General features: G+C 37.3%; 1 protein-coding gene across 3 annotated transcripts in view; it reads left to right on the top strand.

Annotated features, from left to right (window-relative positions):
- Positions 1-1,246: 1,246 nt before the first annotated feature.
- The window catches only part of nr5a2 (nuclear receptor subfamily 5, group A, member 2), a 59,058-nt gene continuing 46,528 nt past the window's right edge, over positions 1,247-13,776 (top strand). The window contains exons 1-4 of one of the 3 annotated variants that reach the window (XM_067396229.1): positions 1,247-1,470; positions 3,082-3,204; positions 5,401-5,519; positions 7,683-7,824. In XM_067396229.1, the coding sequence (XP_067252330.1) occupies positions 1,416-1,470; positions 3,082-3,204; positions 5,401-5,519; positions 7,683-7,824 (439 nt within the window). In that variant the 5' untranslated portion in view covers positions 1,247-1,415. Of the gene's footprint in view, positions 1,471-1,547; positions 3,205-5,400; positions 5,520-7,682; positions 7,825-13,776 lie in introns of all 3 variants that reach the window. The other 2 variants (XM_067396230.1, XM_067396231.1) reach the window with 2 other exon arrangements.

Raw genomic sequence — 13,776 nt, 5'->3', positions numbered from 1 at the left:
TAGACAGACAGACAGACAGACAGACAGATAGATAGATAGATAGGCAGACAGACAGACAGACAAAGAGACAGACAGATCGATAGATAGACAAATTGACAGACAGACAGACAGACAGATAGATAGACAAATCGACAGATAGACAGACAGACAGACAGACAGACAGACAGATAGATAGATAGATAGATAGATAGATAGATAGATAGATAGATAGATAGATAGATAGATAGATAGACAAAGAGACAGACAGATCGATAGATAGACAAATTGACAGATAGATAGACAGACAGACAAAGAGACAGACAGATAGATAGATAGATAGATAGATAGATAGATAGATAGATAGATAGATAGATAGATAGATAGATAGATAGATAGACAAATCGACAGATAGACAGAGACAGACAGACAGACAGACAGATAGATAGATAGATAGATAGATAGATAGATAGATAGATAGATAGATAGATAGATAGATAGATAGATAGATAGACAAACAAATCGATAGACAGACAGAATGAGATCATCTTTATATATAAATATTTAAATAATATAATATATATAAAATAATAATATAATATAATATAATATAATATAATATAATATAATATAATATAATATAATATAATATAATATAATATAATATAATATAATATAATATAATATAATATAAACATTATTTTAACAGAGGCCTAAATTTATACATTTCAATAAATGAATAAATATATTTAGGCCTCTGTAAAAACACCTGTAGTATAAAACATTTATTGGATGTTTGTTTGCATTATTTGGATCTGTGAGGAGGAGATGGCCTGTCTGAGATTAGATCTTGGAACATCTCCAGGTAAATCAAAATTTCTTATCCCGCTGAACACGCGTGTCAATCCTGGTACTCACGCATCCCACATGCCCATTCTGTGTGCCGGTGTTTGGTAGAAGTAGTTCAAAGTTTGCGGCCCTGTATCAACCTGTTGTGTTCTTTTGATCCTGCATTTTACCACCTGTCTTATTTCCATTCAGTCATTGCCGTGGACGGCAGTTCTCTCCTCCGGTTAATCATTCCTTCAGTACTATCTGTCCGCTCTGGCTTATCTATCTGTGTGTCACTTTATAACTGGCTGTTATCAATCTGGTCTAACTCCACGTGATCTAGGCAAACCTATCAACCTCAGAAGTTTTGAATATTGTTGAGTAGGTGAGATACGACTGCAGGTTTAGTGCAGGTCATGGTGAGGGGGGTATGAGGGGTGAGTGTGAAAGTAAAGGGAGAGATGTCACTCGGGTGCTTTGGTCAAAAACTCCTCACCTCACAAAAACACCTTACGGAAACTGGATGCTTATTGATGAAGCTTAAAACGTTTGAAAGAATGGAAATGTTATGTGGGATATAGTTGCTCAGGTGGAAATTTGGTCCTACAATGTCCACTAGTTTTGAGAGTGAATTAGGACAACGTGACTCCAGTAAAGACTTGGGTAAGTGGTATGCCTGCCATCTATTTGCTCTGATGAAAATGCCTCTATTAATTCGTCTTTATTGTAATATTCAACAGATTTGAACAGAATATGGGCAGTCTATGTCTGGTTGTTATTTATTGGAGTCCAAATGAAAGATTTGAACTGGCCTATATGTGAAGCACTGTTGACGATTTTCGTTCTCTTCTGAACGTCTTTATGACTGTTTTATCACCGTTCCGTGCAATTAAGACGTTATTTTATTTTTTTAGACCAGGATGTATCCTGTTATATATCGCTTTCAATAACATAAACAGGATTTTAGGCTTTTTATTGCGCTGTTTTGTTACTGATAAGCCGGCTGACCACCAAAAAAAAAAAAAAATAATAATAATAATAATAATAAGTAGCGGAATATTAATCATTTTAAATAATAAAAGCAATTAGATTATTATTATTATTAATATCACATAATATAATATAAAAGGAAAATATTTAAACTGCTTGAAATATAAAGGATGCTATCGAAAGGGGAGGAAAATCGTTTTTTTAACGGGTGTAACAATGTGTGTGGATTTGTGTTCATTTTCTGGTATATGTATGTAAATATTGCGAATATATGTGCCAACTATTTTCGTTACGTTGCCGACATGTGTTATCATGCCATATGTTTTGTCTAACGGATTTTTTATGATTTTACTACATTATATTATTGCCATGTTATCATTACTCACAGAACACACATTTGTAAGTGCAATAAAAAGCATTTAACGACGATTTCTTTCATCATTTTGTCCACATTATTAGGCCTACATTTAAATACAATTCAAATGAATAAATATAAAATTACTAAATATTTGAATATAAACTAAAACACATTACAAAACTAGTATTTTCACTGCACAATTCTGCACACAATGCGTTTACTAATTTCTTTTTTTCTATAAATCCAACTTTAAAACACCACAGAGCATTTAAATAGCATGTTAATGCCACTAAGGAGGCTGTACCTAACCTAATTGGATCGCGAATAAATTAAAAAAGTCAATTTTAGGCACAAATCTTGTGTAATTTTGTCCTGCTTTTTATGACCATTCCTCTGCATCTATATTTTTGTAATACACTCAAACATTTCACCCTCCGGTATATCATCACATACCTCCAGGTGCTCCAGTTATCGCCGCAGCGTGTCTCGTAATGTTCAATTAGTTTAGTTTGTCTGTTTGCCGGCGCGAGTGAATAGTGAGCTGAGGCGCTGATTCTCGGGCTCGATTCTGATTGGACAAACGCGTGACGCCAGCGCACCGAACTCGGAGCTGATTGGTCGACGCGGTGTCAGTGCGGCGTAACAAAGCAGCGAGGAGCGGTTTGAACTTCACAGATAGAGCGACACTGAGCGCGCGGAGGAGGGGCTCGTGCGAAGTTCCTGACAGTTCGCGCACTCCAGTTTAAAGACCAGCATCATAGTCGCTGCAAACACCACCCGAATGAACTTACACAGCTTGTGAACAACTAACAGAAAAAAAGAGGGGCAGTCGAACTCAAGCCATCTAGTAGATCCACGCGCACAGGATTAGTTTCGGACGTTTGGACGGTGTTTTTGAGAATCTCTGGTGTTCCTCTCGCGCGCAGGCGGAGCGGCGCGTGCTCATCTTCGGCTCAGCAGAGCTGTCATGCTGCCTAAAGTCGAGTCAGAATCTCTGGGACTCGCTCGATCGCATGGGGAACAGGGGCATATGCCTGGAAACATGCAAGGTAAGCGGCATAGGCTTCATGTCAGATAATGCCCGCCATGCACCTTCACTCATGCACATAATAATAAGCCTCACACAATGTCAGCTATTTTACACTCTGTGACATTTTACGAACATGCATTTCATTGCATGGCATGAATATAACTTAAGTTTAGCACTGGAACAAAATATTTGCGTTTACTTTTACTATAAATTACTCGCACTTAAACATGGTAGGCTAACTGCGTAAAGACAAATTAGGAAACAAAGTAAATTGCAGTGCAACAGCAGAGCGTGAATTATTTTGAGCTTAGTGAACTCATATAAACTCAACATGATCTGCATCACCTGCCAATGAATTTGCTCTTAGTATATACAACAGAAGGGGAAAACGAAACCATAATAATGAGTAGGACAGAGCTCAGCTTTACGCCAAACATAAATCTGCTAGTCCAAAATAGTTACCCCGGCATATGCCAAGCTGCACTTTTTAATGAAGCTTCCAGTTAGGACGAAATAGATTTAGAAAACCATCTTTGTACTGGAACCAATACACATCTGAAGAACCAAACCATAAAGGAAGTTTTTAATCTCCAAGAATCATATACAGCAACTCAAAAACCCCCGCGACAAATGATTGTCTCGAAAAGAAGAGCGTTTATTTTTAAGGGCGTATTTACAGTCGTAAAAAACGATTTTTTTTTTATCTCCACTGGCTGCGGGCATATGAGTGACTGGAATAAACCGATTATGCTCTATTATTTTAGTCGAGAAATATTTTTAAACTAGGAGAGACGTACACAGAGATTCCAATTCATGCACGAGTAAAATTCCAGGTGAGAAATTCTTGTAATGTTCAGTAGTTTAAGAACTTTTTAAATAATAATAATAATAATTATACTGTCTTTTCAAATTCAAATAGGCCTATTTAAAGTTTGTTCTATTCTATTTTACGTTGCTCGAGCACACGTCATAAAACAAAGCCGTTATGAAGAGCCTAACGATTTGTTTACAAATCAAAGAACGTGTCAGACCGGCATGTTTTGGTCACATTTTAAAATTAAATAAAAAATAGAGAATTATCGACGATATGAAAATACTTCAGACATAATGCTTGTGGAATTATTTATTCTACATAAATGTAAGCCGTTAAAAAAAAAAAAAAACACTTGTTGCGTTTCTGCAAAAATATTTTTTTGCACAAATTATGAACTTGTGGGCATATTAGAATAATAAAGAGTAATACTAAACGAAAATCCGTTCTTAAAGTTGTGCTTTACATTAGTTACTTCTTTTTCGAACGAATTGTTTATTTTCCGATTTGAATTTCTTTATTTCCCCCCCCCCATTTTGGTTAACTTCAAAAACACCTCTTCCTTCACTGTAGAAGCTGAAGGTTCTATTTAGAAGTCCCAAACTGCATCACTTCATCACTGTTAATGCTAATTAAAAGATGAAGATGAACTGAAATGAAATTAGAAGATATTTATATCCTTTATAGAGAGAAAAGAGATAGACAAAAGACACATGCCACGGTATTTGTTTTGGTAGCACACAATGCTCGTGTATTTACATGTTGTTTTGCTTTTATTCGCCTCGTGGCTAAACGTTCCACTCCAGCGCGAGACAGCAGCCTCTCTCGCGCTCCCACACCAATTTACGAGCCATCATGAATATTAACCAGATCGAAACTGAAGTTTTGCCCTTTCTGCGACCATCCTCCAGACCCGACTCGAAGCTTCGGCTATTTCCTAGAGACCCAAAACTGCATATACTTCTAGAAAATTCACTCTTAAGGCTAGGATTTTACAAAGCTCACAATTGCTGATTTCTCTACTCTTGTTATAGGCTTGTTTGCAAAACTGCAGGCTACACGTTGAAGGTATCGGAGAGATAAAAACGAATATTTAAAACACAAATATGTGCTTTACACGCTTAAAAATAAAGGTTCTTCAATCTTTCAGCATCGCTTCAGGAATCTTTTCGCTGGGTTTTTGAACTGCTATATGGTTGTTTAGAGATTCTTGACTTTTTTAGGTTCTCTAGATGTGTATGCTTGTTTTTTTTGGGTTCTACTGTATCTTTTATATGAACATTAACCAAGTTCTCCTATAACATCAAACTGTCAAACCATTTTTAAATTAATTACAAAAACACTAACATGGATTCTGTATTGTAAATTGTTACCCAGTACTTATATTTTGATTGTGATTTTCAGCCCCCCAGTTTAAAATGATGGACTACTCCTACGACGAAGACTTGGATGAAATGTGTCCAGTGTGTGGAGACAAGGTGTCCGGATATCACTACGGGTTACTGACCTGTGAGAGCTGTAAGGTGCGTAACATCAGCTGTTTTTAACTTCTCAACTTGTGGGTCGTGACCTAAAAATGGTCCTCAGGTCTGTTCTGATAAGGTGGAAGTGCAAAAAAAAAAAAATACAAACACAAACAACTATATATATTTTTGCATTGTTAGAACAGCAAAATAAATAGCTTTGTCTGTTTTTAAAAGAAAGAAGAAAATGCTTTCCAGAACTTTTGTTGTTGACCTCAAAGGATGTGCGTCCACTCAAGGGCTATTTTGAAGCAAATTCATCTGTTAGTTGGCCAAATGTTCAGGTTGCGTGATGTCGTCCACGAAAACTGTAATAGATCTATAAATTAATTAATTTGATTTTATTTCATTTTATATATATATATGTGTGTGTGTGTGTGTGTGTGTGTGTGTATGTATATGTAGGCTATATTAGTACTGTGTTGGGTCGCCAATTGATGTCCAAAACCAGTACAATTGATCTAATGTGCTCCTGTTATTATAATTTTTTTTTTTACCAAGTTTATAAAAGTCCTGTTTTTTTATTGAAACCAAATGAATATGACTTTTCCAAGTTATTTATTAGAGTAAAACAGGATGTTGTTATTGCAGGCTGCATATTTAGTATTTTACCTAATGTGCAGCTGAAATCGGGTGGTGTGTTTATTTCCAGACACCGTCAGAGGTTTTGTAGTTAGAGTTTGTAAACCGGACAGTTTGGAAAATCCAGAGTCTTTGTCTCTCTCTCTCTCTCTCTCTCTCTCTCTCACACACACACACACACACACACACACACACACACACGCACACGCACACGCACACACGCACGCACGCGCGCGCGCCCAAAGGGTGTATATGGTGGTAGATTTTCTTCAATTGTCAACAGATCTCTACACTCTTTAAAAATAAAAGTTCCAAAAATTCCCAAAGAACCTTTTAGTGAACCGTTCTTAAAAGAACCCTTTTTTCTTAGTGTGAACAACAGAACCTTTTGTGGAACAGAATGTTGAAAGTTCTTCATGAAACCACCGATTTCAATGAAGAAGCTTTATTTTTAAGAGTGTAGCGCAACATGAGAAAATGATTTGCCGTTTAAAACCAGCTTTCTGAGTTTTGACGAAGACGATATTTAAATGCCAATATTATCATTTAAAAGCATTTAAATATAATTTAAAATTCCATTTTAATATGCTATATTTTATATTATGTTCCTTACATATTTCATTTTAAATTTGACTTGTTTTAATGATAAAGTCTACATTCAAGGTTAAGCGCTTTATGTTACAGCTGTGTGTGTGTGTGTGTGTGTGGGTTATTTGAGTTCTGGCCAGTATTGATCCTTTTAGTTTTAAATGGGTCGGTCTCCCTACGGTGTTGATCAAGAATAAGTTAATGCCGTTCCTCGTTTGATTCTCTCCTGCCCTGAAAATGAATTCAGAACAGTTGCAGGTGGAATCTTGTAATCCTACGGCTGTAAATTATGGATATAATTTATTGGATTTTTTCAGTTTCTTTTTTGGTTCTGCAGTATGAATAATAGGATCAACAGGAATTTATTTGGTAGACATTTCTATATGCCCCTGTTCGGATGGTCAAATTAAAATATATGGTTTAAAACACAAAATGAGTTAAACATAAACTTGAAAACTCCATACCAAATCTGACTTTCCTTTCACACTGAAAGATCTTGTTTTCTTCTAGCTTTGATGGCTTGCACAGCCTCTGGTCATAATTACTTCAAGAGGAGCTCGAGGAGAGACGTAAAATATGTAGTATTAGTATGTCACGACGCTAAATGCGGGTGAAGGGGATCTTTATATTAGCGAGGCTATCAAGCGGCTGTATTTTGCACACTTTCCGGTCGGCATCTCACATTTCTTGATCTGTTTCTATCCCTGTGTTTCTGTTTGTTCATGTCAAGTGTGTGTGTGGGTGCACATGTCAGTTTTCGTGTGGGTGTGTGTGTTTGTGTTTATCCAAGTGAGCGTCGACTGCTGAGGGAGCGTTTCTCTGCCCGTGGCTCTACTTTTATAAGTGTCTACTTGTGTGGCAGTGTGTAACACCTCTTTTTTCTGTGTGAATGGAAGTTTTTTGTACGTGTGTGTGGGTTGTCTGTGGCTGAAAAGCACATTAACAAACACCGGAGGTCAAAAGTTTGACATCTTCATTCACCTCACTCTGCAGGGCTTCTTCAAGCGCACGGTGCAGAACAACAAGCGCTACACATGTATAGAGAACCAGAGCTGTCAAATAGACAAGACCCAGCGGAAACGCTGCCCCTACTGTCGCTTCCAGAAGTGCCTCACTGTCGGCATGAAACTGGAGGGTAAGAAGTCTTTTTAGTTCATCCATGTGTTTCTTCCTCTAACTGAACACAGCTTTAGCTCTTTAAAGAGCAATTCTGTCATCATTTACTCACCCGCAAACCCGAAGGATGTTCTTTCTTCTGTGGAACACAACAGGAAGGATGTTCACGCTGCTCTTTTTCTATACAATGAAAGTAAATGGTGACCACAGCAGTCGAGCTATAAATCTGACAAAAAAAGAGGTACATATGAATTTGGAGCTTGACAGCTTTGGTCCGCACTTTCATTGTATGGAAAAGAGCAGCGTGAACGTTCTGCTAAACATCATCTTTTGTGTCCGCTTGAAGAAAGAATGTCAAACAGGGTTGAAATAACACATAACCAGCTCCCATCTAAGAGTTCCACATGCTTACTACATGATTCTTTCCTCGTAGTATGTAGATGTACGACTGTTAATTGTTTAACTGCTGGAGGGCAGAATTTCTAGCAGTGTCGTTTTATAGCTAGCTGGCTTTGATTTGCTGGCGCATGCTACCAACAGGATACGAGGCCCTCCAGCGCCCTGTCAGACCCGTCCAAAGAGATGAGCGCTCGCTAATACTCCCCACGGGCTTCTTCTGATAGTTCGTACTCCTAAGGAAAGCTGCAGAGATGGAAAATGTTAACCAGAATGGTGTTTTGAATACAAACCGCAGCAATAAGTTTCAAGCATATTGCTAAAGAAATTCAATTTATTAGTATAAAAACGTATGCATAATTTTGTTATAAAACTGATGGCAATTAAAAATATTTATTAAAAAATATAGTATAATAGTAACAATAATAATAATAATAATGCATTGTAAAAAATTATTTTCATGATTTATCACAACTTTTTTCTTTTGTCAAATCAACTTAGATAATGCGTTTTTTTTATTTTATTTTAGCGATGGACCTGCAATCCACGACTTATGAATTCATTTTATCATAAAAATGATCACATATGTGATAATTTTGTCAAAATAAGAATTTGTTTTTAATATTTTATATATTATTATTTTTTAAATATATAAGCCGGGGCCCCCAACTAATAGGTAAGCTATACACTTATTATTATTTGTTTATGTATTTATAAATTAAAACAACTTAAAATTCTTAAATCTGCCATCAATTTTACGGCAAAATGTTTCATTAGTGATGGAGCTGCAATCCATCACTTATGCCAAATTTTGTCATAAAACTGATGGCATTTTTAAGAATTGATGGATAGATTTTAAGAATAACAATATGTAGTTTTCCTATTAGTAGGACATCCTGGGCACCATGAATTGTAGTGATGGACCTACCGGAAATAAATGCTTTGGTTAAAATGTTTCTTAATGTATTATCTGAAGCTTTCAGCAAACAGATTTGAGTGCACTACTCACCATAATTGAGCAAGTAGCAAAACAAAACATTCATATCAGTGTGACACAGACAAGTGGCCTTCCATGTCTCCATGGAAGCTCCATTATCAATACAGATAAGGAAAGGCTGCTGTTTTGAAGTTCTCAAAAAAGCACGTGAGCTTGTTATGTCTTATGAGGAAGGCTTGTAATTATCTTTCTTTATATTTTTGTGGCTCAGTTACAGATTAAGAAAGAGAATCCAATCTTTTTTTACCATTATATAATCAGTATTGAGTTGAGGAAGTGAAAAGGAAGCTACACAGACATGCCCGTGCACTTATTCATTCCATTCGAGTCCAATGTTGTGCACAGTGGAGCGTAAAATAGTTTAGATTTCATCAAACGTCTGTTATCCATATTAAGGACCTTGATGAATCTGACAATCTGGCATGGCTTTACTGTGGATATTCAAAACATGCTCCATGCTTTGCATTGCGCACTTTGTCATTTTTTGGGGCTGATACGCGTTTGCCGTCTCCAGCCTCTGGTGGTGGCGGCAGCAAGCTGTCCCATTACTTATGCATAGGTATCATAGCTATTCATGTGTGCGCATGGAACGGCGCGCCTTCAGAGTAGAGCTCCGGCAGACATGACAAACTGTGTGTCAGGAGCCGGCCAGGGGAGGCATTCATATGCCTGTGATAGGACAGGGATTCTCGCCCAAGCAACGCTTAATATTCCTGTATATTAAACACACATAAATCAGACAATAAGCAGCGCTTGAATCTGCCCAGACGGGCCCCGTCTACAGAGACGCGAAACACGCACAAACAAACAACATCTATGGACTGCCAATTCAAGTAAATTAGATCAGGCAACTGCTTTTATTACCAAGGCAATTGCTTTCCGCAAGCCATTTGAGTAACTCACAAATTGGTTTTATAACTCATGTACACAGACATGCTCAATACAGGCTACAAAAAAAATACAGAATAGACATACAAACTCACACAGTTTACATGAAAGAAACGGGCTGCGTTCAGAATAGAAGACTAGCGTACTACACACTGAATACTGAACAATGTATACTGTATACTAGCTCCCATTTTTAAAAATCATAGTATATGAAAAAGCGTGCATTATTCTGCAATAAAATATTTTTCCAAAAAGTACTATGCCATCTCATCATGTTGAAAGTAAATGTTTATTTAGCATTTTGATTAAATTTTTAGTGTACATTTTTGGAATCCCAATTAAATTATGAGCCAATAAAAGATCTTAAAAAATGCTGTTGATATTGTTTTAGGTCCATTTATCACACTAGGAATTGAAGGTCAAGATGAGCGCATTGCATTGTGGGATATAGAGCATGCTATTTCGTGTAGTGTGCTTTTTTGTAAATGTAGGCGTTCTATGTACAAAGTATGCATAGTATATACTACAACAATAGTAAGGGGCCGTTCACACAGAACACGTTTTTCTGTTCCAATGAGCTACTTTTCCACGGATGTGCATGACCGTTACGCTCGCGTCTCACGTCTTTTGCAGCGCCTCGCACATGAGCGCCACGTTTTTAAGTCACCGCGTCAAGTTTGAAGAATTTCAACTTTTACACGCAGCGCTCCTCATCAGCGTCACTTCCAAAACAGCTGACCAATTAGAAGAACTTGGAGGCGGGGCAAGCGTTGTGAGCTTCTGTTTATGCATGCTATGTGCTGCAACTCTGGAAGTAGTATAGTAGAATGCTACTGATTATTAGAAGAAATGTAGTAGGCGATTTTATGCATACTATATACTGCAATAATAGTACAAGTAGTATGGTAGTATGCTATTTCAAACAGAATATTATTCAATGCATAAAGAAAATGTACATAATGTGCATAGTATACATACTATATACCTTAACATTATTAGTAGTATGGTAGTATGCTATTCAGAATATAACTTTAAACGCACACACAAAGCAAATGTAGATGATTCTGTGCATACAGACAATTTGCATTCTATGCATAGTATACATACTATATACTGCAGCAATAGTAGTGTGGTACTATTATGAACATAAACCCCCTTGACTTATGCCAAAAAAATCAGTATGACATGCATGTAAATAACCTTGTTTAATTAGACGCTGTGAGAAAAAAAATCTTATCAGAAGACAAAAAGGAAGAGGGGGATGGTGTCAGACAGAGTGTGTAAGCGTGCATGTGCACGAATGGGGCGGGGGAGCAAGGGGTACGGCATGCATTCGTGCTCTGAGTCGCAGGTCTAATTGTGATTTCCCATAAGGGCCGACTATTAGTTTCAAGCTCATTAATTACCCTGTTGCTCAGGAATCATTAATAGTTAAACTTACCAGTTTTTCTGATTGGATAAATTTTTAACAACCACATTAAGGCCAAAAACACCAAAAAAAAACATAAATCTCCCACCAAGTTGCTCAGGAATCATTTTCGGATGTTACGAGAGCTGTCAGCAGGATCGCTGTGGCAACACTGTGCCTCCCTCTCTCACCAGATCAATCAGATCACACACATAGTGACAATCACACACACACAAACACTCACCGCTGTGACAAGGGCCATTAAAATCACTCCCAAGGCAGCTGTTGGACCGAGGGTTTTCTTTTAATTGTTTTATTTTTTTAAGATCTACTGTTCGTGAGATATTACGGCCTAACGAGCACATTCACGCTGGTCAAATCGCAAACGCGTCTACAAATCCATGCTCTCTGCATATGCTGGTGTGTGTTTAACACGCTGCTGGAACCTCCAGCCATCCACCTGCCAACAACGTGGAGCATAAAAGAGAAATAATTAAGCATAAATAATTAACATGGGACCCAGCAGACGAAAGTGGAGTCTACTGCCCTGTGGCGGGGATCAGAGTCACTTCCGGGCAATGGCGCGCTCTTCATTTATTTGCCATAATGATGATCTCGTCCGCTTGACTTTGTCTCGCTTCAGTTTAATATTGAATCATTAGCACCGTTTCTCTCTAAATTGTGTCCTCTGGCTCGATTATGCTTAGTTTGCTCTAGGTCTGGCTTTGAAAAAAAAAATAACTGGTCACATGGGTGGCAACACAAACTAACACCACTGCCTGTAAAATTCACACATGAAATTTACACTGATTGCTTGTAGCAAATAAGCAACTGTCCTAAAAGCCTGTGGCCAGTTTACAGGCTTCTCTGCTGTGGTATAGAACAATTGAGACTGTGTACCAAATTTCAAAACTTATATATTTTATTGTTTAAAGGCCCCAATATACTTCAAACGAAATCGAAGAACGAACTGATGAGACGTAATTTCGAACAAAATCAGGCCAAAACGAAGTTCGTTTTGTGTTCGTGTTTCGAAGTGGCTTGTCAAAGAGAACTTTCAGGAAAAATTCGCTCCAGCTGCAATACACCTTTGTACTATCATTGGTCAGTGACGATAACGTCACAGGAGGTGTGCGCTGAGGCTCCGCCTTCATTCGCGTGGAACGAGTCTCATTTCGTGTGTTTGAGTTCGTTGAGGTAAGATCTCCGCAGGTGAAAACATGAACACACTGGATAGCCGCTTTATAGTACAATAGGAAGTTGTGCTTCTGATAAAATGAAGCACTGACACTTTTTTTCATGTTTGATACTGTAAATCTGCTTGATTTTAAGCAATCTATTGAATAAAGTGCTATATGAAGACGTGACGTGACTAATTTGCAGAGCTCATGCTAACATTCCCATGCTGTTATGATCAGATGCTTTTCTTATGCTTTCTATAATAAATGCTTGCTGTTTTCTCATTTTTGTTGTTTATTTTGTTACTGAGAAGAAGAAAAAACAGCACATATTTACATATTCATCTAAACGCCGCTCTGAGCAGTGTGGGCGGCGTCAGGTGTTCGTTTACAGTATATCGCTGGTCACATATTTCGAACTTTGTTTTACCCCTAAACGAAGAATAAAGAAGAACTTCTTTTGAAGTATATCAGGGATTTAGGGTGAAGTGTGCAACTTTTTTGATGTTGAAATACTGTATTCGTATATTTGTCAGTTACTCCCTTGAAATGTAAAAACACTCTGGTGCTTTCAAAACAATCTGTTTGTTTGTTTTGTTAGACCAGTGACTGAACTGTCTCAAAACAATGGCAGAATCAATCAATCAATCTATCAATCTATCTATCTATCTATCTATCTATCTATCTATCTATCTATCTATCTATCTATCTATCTATCTATCTATCTATCTATCTATCTATCTATCTATCTATCTATCTATCTATCTATCTATCTATCTATCTGTCTGTCTGTCTGTCTGTCTGTCTGTCTGTCTGTCTAGGCTTTGTCAGCCAACATTTAAACTTTACTTTTTTAGATAAATACTATAGTTTATAGTTATAGTGTGTAATATTTAGGAGGATCTATTGACAGAAATGCAATATAAAATACATAACTATGTTTTCAGTGGTATATACCTTAGAATGAGCCATTTCTATCTACATACACCACTTACATCGAATTTGCCATTTTTCACCACCATGTTTCTACAGTAGCCCTAAATGGACAAACTGCTCTACAGAGCGCATTTGCTTGACTGGCTGCTCTCTGCTGTCTCAGATGAC

The sequence above is a fragment of the Chanodichthys erythropterus genome, chromosome 10, assembly GCF_024489055.1.
Source record: "Chanodichthys erythropterus isolate Z2021 chromosome 10, ASM2448905v1, whole genome shotgun sequence".
Taxonomy (NCBI): domain Eukaryota; kingdom Metazoa; phylum Chordata; class Actinopteri; order Cypriniformes; family Xenocyprididae; genus Chanodichthys; species Chanodichthys erythropterus.
The sequence above is the reverse complement of the archived record's forward strand: the minus strand, read 5'-3'. Positions and strand labels throughout refer to the sequence as shown.